The 8,072-nt window shown below is 47.0% G+C and overlaps 1 protein-coding gene across 1 annotated transcript in view; it reads left to right on the top strand.

Annotated features, from left to right (window-relative positions):
- Positions 1–4,124, top strand: part of LOC103359479 (vacuole membrane protein 1) — a 59,220-nt gene extending 55,096 nt beyond the window's left edge. Inside the window, exons 11-12 of the mRNA XM_008284838.1 lie at positions 37–139; positions 1,316–4,124. Of these exons, the coding sequence (XP_008283060.1) occupies positions 37–139; positions 1,316–1,459 (247 nt within the window). The 3' untranslated portion in view covers positions 1,460–4,124. The remainder of the gene's footprint in view (positions 1–36; positions 140–1,315) is intronic.
- Positions 4,125–8,072: the final 3,948 nt, after the last annotated feature.

Genomic DNA, 8,072 nt, shown 5'->3' with positions numbered 1-8,072 from the left:
CCCACCCCCCCACCTCCTCTGTGTTGCTGGAAGCAGAGCTGTTCCACTGCTGGGTGCGGCACTGCAGAAGCCCTTCAGGGAGTACTTGGAGGCCCAGAAGGCCAAGCTTCACCATCTCCGTGGAGAGGGGATCCCGACTGTAAGTACAGGGCCTCAGCCCCCGGTCACAGCCTCTATTCATTCACGTGTGCGCGCCAAGACAAGAATGCGGCCCCCTTACTTCTGCCTCTCGTACTGCTTCTCCCTCCACTTTTTTTTTTTTTTTTTGTGTGTGTTCCTTTCTTCTCTTTATCTGAGCCTCCTTTTATGTCCCTGACCCATTTTCTCTCATGCTCACAATTAATTCTCTTTTCACCTGCTTTACCTGCGCTGCTTGTTTTTCTTTTTACAACACATAATATATATATTTGTGTGTATCTATATTTTTATTTTTTTAAATCTCATGATAGGAGTAATGTTGATGTTGAAGTGTTCCTCGGCTCTGGAGCGATACAGTAAATTACAGAGGCTTGTTTAGGGCCAGAATGACAGAGTGGGTTAGCTGCACTGGGCGGGCTGGGGGAGGAGGTGGAGGAGGTGGAGGAGGAGGAGAGGGGCCGGTGTGGGGTCTGGCTTCACTGTACTACTGTAGCGTGGGGCGTGCTGACTCATGCTCCATCTTACCAATTGGGAGAGTGTGTGTGAGTGTGGTCACTCCCCTATGTGTCACACACACACACACACACTTGCACTCAGTGCCCCGCCTGAACCCAGCACTAACTGTAGACCGGGCGGCCCCCCTCCGCCGCTGACAATCCATCAAAACCCCCCATCTAGAACAAAAAGAGCCAGTTGTAGCTGTAGCCTGGTTCTCTTTCAGAGCTGCTTCCCTCCTCTCCGTCTCACTCCCTCTTTTTCTCTCTTGTTCTGAGTGATTCATTGAAAACTATTTTTCTTTTTTTATGCGCTTACTAGGAAGGAGAAGAAAGAAAAAAAAAAGGATAGACTTTGAGTTGCACAAGGACAGATTAAGGCATTTCTAGAACAATGTTCCTTTTTTCTGGTAACTTGAGCCTCCAGCAGTTACAGGAGAGAAGCGAGGCAGTTTAACTTGGTGGAGGCAGGCTGCAGGCTGGGGTCAGTGGGGGCGTTGGGAGGAGGACGGTGGGGGCTGCCGCGTGTTTTATTACCCCTGATCTCTATCTGTCCTGCACATGGAGCTGGATCCCCACCTAGCCTCCAGCATCAGGAGGGTGTGGGGTGGAGGGGTGGCCCTCGGCTCACCGACTCAGCTCCTCTTCTTCTGTGTCTCTGTTCTCTCTGTGGTTCCTGGCAGGAGGAGAACTGGCTGTCGTGGCTCTTTGAGAAGGTTGTGGTCATCATGGTATGCTTCTTTGTCTGCTCCATTGTCAACTCCATGGCTCAGAGCTACGCCAAGCGCAAGCAGCAGGAGAAGTACTCGGAGAGCAAGACGGAGTGAAGGACAGCTCCGGATCACGCTGGACCATCAGCTTCAGAAGCTTCCCGCCGCTCCTGTCCTCATCTCCTGGCTGATACCCCCCCACACTATCTGAAGCACAGTGTCGGCCCCATCTGGTTTCTCTCCTGTTGTTGTAGCAGCATGTTTATGTTGAACTTGGACTTCCACTTACTTGTTTTTGAAGGCTTTGCATTTGGTAGTGATTGTTCCCTGTAAGGTAGGTGTTCGCTGGGGTGAGTGTGTGCGAGCTGTCGTGTTGTTAAAGTGGAGCTTTCAGCAGCTCCTGAGCACACGAGAAGAAGCTGCTGGCAATAAGTGTCCTCAGTAGAGCCTTAAGCTGCACTGTCTGTGTCACTAGAACCACCTTAAAGCCTCCATAGAGTCACTGTATGTGAATAAGCTAGGAGTGTTTAATGTTGTACAACCAGCGCAGTTATTCGTTCAATAACTTATTTATTTATGATCTACACTTGCCGGGTTAATAATAAGACGTTGTGTATTAATGATGTACTGTAGGGTTGCTGTCCTGTGGTTAGATAAGACTGTAACCGGACTTTAAATACCCGTGTTCTGCTCAGAGCCGGGTCACTTCTCCACACGGTAGAGCTCAGCTGTAGTAGAGATGTTAGCGAGTGCTGCCGACTGTACGTGGTGCTCAGGACCGCCACTTCTTTTGTGTGTGCCGTAGAGCTCGTCGTAGCACTTTGGGATGAGAAATGATAAATCGGCCATGAATCACCCCGCTGGTCCCTTTGTCTGCCCTTATTGTTCTGCTTCCAGGAAGAGAGCGCATGAGTCAGCCCGGGGCTACTTTACCAGATGCAGCCGTGTATTGAATCAGATCCACAACTGAGTGTGTGTGAGACGGAGAGCGAGACGCAGATAGTAGGTTGTGTGGCCGCCACATTTGTTGCTCTCCCTTTTATCTTTTATGGATTAAAGCAGATTGTGCTCCACTAATAGACTCTGCCTGGAAGTGTTAGTGGCAGATAGCAGCCTCTAACTCCGAGGCATGTCATGATGAGTGTTCTTTGTCTTCACTTGTCCACGGAGCTTTTTTCTTTTTTTTTTTATCCTTTTTTCCCCAGACGAGGACAGCGAGCTCATGTTTGACTTTACAACATTTTACCTGCTTGATCAATTCTAATTTTTTTCCTTTTTTTTGCTGGATAACGTCAGCTGGCTCTCCGTATGTGCAACTACCTTCCTTTTTTTTTCCATAATTGCCAGTGAAATGTGCTATTTTCTTCCTCCTCTGTACCGCTGCTGTGCTACGCTGGACTGAGCGCAGTGGGCGCTAGAGCAGGCACAAGCGGCAGAGGGAAAAAAAAAAAAAAAAAAAAGCCTCAAGCGAGCGCACAGTGAAAAGCGTCTGTGCCGTTACCTCAGCTGAACCTTCGAATGAACTCGTTGCACTGCCCCAGTCACGGAGCCAGGAGACGAATCACTCGAGTAGATTCAAAACAGAGGGGTACTGTTGAGCGGGCTGAACCCTGCGCTCTGCACCAGCTCTAGTCAGAACATTCACATCTCCTCTTTTCTCCTGTCATGGTAAGTAGGATTAGGATTCTGTTTTTTTTTTTTTTTTCTTTTTTTTTTTTTTTTTCTCTTCTGCCATTGTTGTCGTTTCTGTACATGCGTATGTCTCAGGCATGTCCGTCACTCTCTCGGCCTGTCAGATAGCTTATCAGACTGGTGTTGGCTGTTAAGATTGCAAGGCGACAACAGTCTGTAGGCTGTCTGACATTTCGGGCTCTTTCATCTGACCAGCATCCTGTTTTGTCCTCCTTCTGTTACTGTCATTGTTTCAGTTAGCATCAGTTCCCATTTAGAGGTGTGTGCGCTGCGATGTCACTTCCCTTTATCCCAACCGCTTGTGAAACGTCGGAGACATGGGCCTATTGTTTATTTCCGCCACGCTGACGTCTGTGAGGGTTTATGTGGGTTTATGTGAGGAACTGTGCTCTCGCATGTTTGCAGATGTAGTGATGTCAGTAGTGTACTTCTGTATATACGTGTGTGTGTGAGAGAGAGTTGGCTGTGTGCTCTTGAATTTCCAGAGAATCCAGACAGCACACACCTTATTGCAACACATCACATTGTGACAGCCAGTCCTAGGTATGGTACACGCAGTGCTCACCAGCTCTCCCCTTCCCTTTTACACTTCCCTCTTCTGCTGAACTGAGGACTTTCTTCTGTTGCTCAACACGCACTCTTTCTGTCGGAGCCTGCGTTTTATTGGATCAACTCTCTTGAGAGGGTGTTTTTCTAAGGGCCACAAATTGGTAATTATACAATGCTGAAAATCATTGCTTGACCAGTGGGTGCTTTCACCACAAAGCCTCAGATTTTATTTTAGTTCCTTCTTTCTGTAGAATAGAGCAAAAAGGGTCAAACTTTTTTCCCGGTCACTAAAGCAGAATCAGTGGAATGGCTCGCTGGCTTAAAGAGTGTTTTTCTTGGCAGTTTCAGGATGTCCTGTTCCATAAGGGGGACCCCTTTTGGCACGACTGTGTGGATGTGAGAGCGCATGCTTGTCTAGAAACTCTGTTTATGTTTCTGTGTGTAAGTGCCTGTGTTTCTTGTCTGTACCTGGGTTATTTTAAAAGTCCACGCACTGTACGATTTCTCTGCTTTCACTATAAATAAAGTGTGTTGAAAAGAGGATTGGTGTTGTGTGCTTTATGTGATCAGTCCTGACCACACCGGGTCCGTGTTGACCCTCAAGCCTCCAAAGAATCTCACATGTCAGCCAAGAAAGAGGGACAAGGAGGATACCGAGTCCATCACAACTCCGATTTCCCCGGCTAACGTTTCACATCCAAACACTTATCACATTACTGATTTGCCCTCTGCGCGCTGACATCATCTCCACTTCAGATTCCACGTCAGGCCGTCGCTGTGATGCTACACAAACTGTACTCTGTGTCCTACATTTGCTAAACAGTTAATAATCACGTCAAACACTAACTGCTGATCTTGTGGATCTGATGCAGGTTTGGCCGACTTATATATGAAGACTTTTTATTTCCTATTCTCTGAGATTAACTCTGATCAAATTACATCACAAGCATTTAAAAACCCTCCACACTTGAAGCAACCAGTGAGCTTCATGTATACAACACACGCTTGTTTACGCAGGTTTGACGTGATGCTGGTTTTGCAGACGTCACATCGTCGCTGTGTGTCGGTGAGGAGACAAAAGGAAAGCGGGACGCTGGCACCGGTGCGTGAACACAGTGTGATCTTGTGTCTTGAGGTCAGACGTGTAACCTGTGTGCTGTTCCCAGAGCAGCAGCCACACCCAGAGAGCACCATGAAGACGAGTGTTTCCACCCCGGCCGCCCCGCCCCGCCCTGCCCCGGGGCTCCGGCTCAAAACCCAACATGCAAATCCTGCCTGTCTAAACAGGCTGGGGGACTGATATTCAAATAATGACACAGCTTTTGTCCTTCGCCTCTTTCTCTCTCTGATCTCTCCATATGCTCTACATATACTGCAGTTAAATCCGGTGGTGCCGGTTTAATTTCTGGCACAGCCGCCCACCCACTCACCCACCCACCACCTCCTCCTCCACCTCCTCCTCCTGCTGCCTCGCTGTCTCTCACTCCTTCCTGTCAGCAGCCTAACCACCGAGGGATGCTGAAATATCCCTGACTTCATCCACCACCCACAGGCCCACTCTGCATTTGGTTATCCACTTAGTTCCTTTCACACTCTGTCTCATTAAATTATGCTGACCGTGTGGATTTCTTTTCTTTCCATTTTTTTTTATTTATTTTTTTTTTTCCCCATTTTTCAAAATCACATTAAGGTCCATTGTTTTTGTGAGCAGCGGTCGGGAGGTCGTGTCAGAGCGGCGAGCACATGGTTCAGACGGAGATGCTGCTCAGCAAAGCAAAGTTAATTCATCCGGTTAAGAAGCTGTCGGCGTCACAGCTCTGCTCCCCGAATCAAGACGAGGACACACAGAAAGGAGTTTGTGACATCACAGCTGGTGTTGTAGGCCAATCATGATCCAATATGGAGTTTAAACACATGTGTGATGTGAAGCTGGAGAGCACAGACACAGAGAATGAACCTTTAGAGAACGTAGGAGGCAATTCGTATCTAGTGGGTAAACTCCTGACATAAAACATCAACGATACGATCAGCAGTGTTCAGTCAGGTACACAGGTAATCCAACCTGTCTGTAGAAAACTCCTGTTATTAATTCAAGTATTTTGTTATGTCCAAACCATTTATTATTACTATTGTTGTTGAATATTTACTGTTGTTGCTGATGTTGTGTTGTTTTTCTAGTATGACAATTTCCCTGAGGTTTACACCAAAGGGATCAATAAAGTTTTATTCTATTTCTATTTCTATTTAAATGGCAGTAACTGAAGCAGGATTTGACATGAAACACAGCTGAGTTAGTTTGATTGACTTCATGGCCACAGTGGAGACGGTGTGCCTTCTGATTCTGATTTTTTAAAGATTAGATTCGATGCTGTTTGGCTGAATAATGGTTCATGTTCACTTCACAAAGTGTTCTTCAGCGGCACAGTTAAATGTTAGGTTACAAAATGATCAAATTTTAATAACTTAAAAACGAAGGCAAAGATAAAACAGGACAAACCCAGTAGAACCTCCTGCTTAAAGTCTGAACTACATACAGGTCATATTCGTGTTTATAATGCAGCATTCTCCTTCGGTCATACACACAGTTTATATGAGCACGTAGATCATGAGTGCGGTCGGAGCGAAGCCCCTGCTCCAGAAGCCTTTGTGTCCTTTGTTGTGGCTTCTGCATGCCAACATCAAACCGGCTTATCAGACTCCTCATAACTCATCCATCTGAGAGATATTACTGCTCTCATTTGAGTTTCATCACGTCGTCTGTTCAGAGCGACCGAGTGTCTAACTGAACTTATCCACAGGAAGTTGGCGTCTCTTCTTGATGATTTACTTATTTTTTTTATTTAACAAATATTTAAACACTCAAGCCGTTACCAGGTAAAGATGCTCCACGTTTGTCAGACTGAATTTTGTCACAGCAGCACAACATGTATCCGAGCTGAACTAAATGATGTGTGGGTATTTTAACAGAGCATAGTTTGGCACAAGCATCTGCTGTTCCTGCCCACACGGTGCCAACATGGCAGACAGCTTCATGGCCGATGCCAGGTGGCAGCGTCCGGGCAGCGTGACGAAACACACACATCCTCCACCTGCCTGGTCCTCCGCCTGCAGCTCCACTCACTGGTTCTTGTATATTTTACAATTTTGATGTTATTACTTTTTATGTTTAGTTTTTACAATACAAACAATTTAAATGATTATTATTTGAAGTTCAAAACTCTCAGTGAACCGTGCCAGCAGCTAAACCTTGTGTCCATAATTGTCTCGGTGTGGTTCAGCGCTGCGCACACAAACGCACGACTCGTGTTACTTGGTGGATCAAAGGCAGCAAATCCTTTTCTGTTTATGCGACTGCGTGTCGTAACAAGACGGAGACGAGTCGTCTTAAACCTGAATAATGGCTCGTCATGCTTCTTTATGTCCCGCGAGAAAGGACCTGCGTCATTCAGGTGTGCCGTACGTGAAATCAGGAATCACAATAAGGCAGTGCATGCCTGAGAGCAGAGTGGGCGTAAAATGGTTGAAATGTACGTCCAACACACACACACACCGTTTGAAACAACACACACGCCTTTGATGTGAGAATCACTGAGTCAGCCTTTGGAATGCCTGAAATCCGACGGTGAGGACTCTCCACCGCCGATCGTGTCCTCAGGTGCTGAAGCGCAGCAGCTTTACGTGTCATGTCATGCATCTGTGTCATGACATGATGCCATCGCAGAACAATTACCCAGAAATGTCTCACGCTGCCTTCCAAGCATTCCTGACAATGTGTGGTCTGTGCTTTCCATTGAAGATTGGGCAACACCAGAACGAACCGGAAAAACCGCCGATAGCTGCTTCGAATAAAGACTTTTGAGAACATCTTGATTTATTAACCGCTAATTATTGCAAATTGCCACGCTCCAGGTTCAGCTGAATGGAGCCGCAAATGTCAACCTGCTGGTGGCACTAAAAGAAGACAAGGCATCGCTAAGCGTCTGGAGACCGCAACACCTTTATCTGTCTGTGGCCATCTATTCAGCTGTTCATACCAGAAATCACTCCTGAATGGAGACACGACTTTGCTGTTCCAACCCAAGCAGCAGCCTCCGGTACCGCGGCACGGCGCCAGCTCTGAGGTGCCAATAACTGCGGTTCAAAAGCGAGTCAACCCCCACAAACCCCCAGGATGCAGCCTGCCGGAGCCACAACACTGAGGCTGACTCTGCACGTGCTCGGGCATCCTTTTAAAATTGGGGATTTTCCTACTCTGGCCTAAACAAAAAAAAAATCTCCACAATGTTCCCAAGAAAGTGTCCATGGAGGTGCAGCATGCAAGACGACAGGAGGCAACACAACCCTGAACGTTACGGCATGTTGGCCAATTAGAAGCCTGAAGAAAGCTGTTAGCGGTCCTGGTACCTCCACCTGCCAATGGCTGTAGCAGACTTCCTGTTTAAATCCATGTGATTTCATGTAAACATCTATAAGCAACTTAATGTGGGAA

The sequence above is a fragment of the Stegastes partitus genome, unplaced genomic scaffold (genome assembly GCF_000690725.1).
Source record: "Stegastes partitus isolate 25-593 unplaced genomic scaffold, Stegastes_partitus-1.0.2 Scaffold375, whole genome shotgun sequence".
Classification (NCBI taxonomy): domain Eukaryota; kingdom Metazoa; phylum Chordata; class Actinopteri; family Pomacentridae; genus Stegastes; species Stegastes partitus.
The sequence above is the reverse complement of the archived record's forward strand: the minus strand, read 5'-3'. Positions and strand labels throughout refer to the sequence as shown.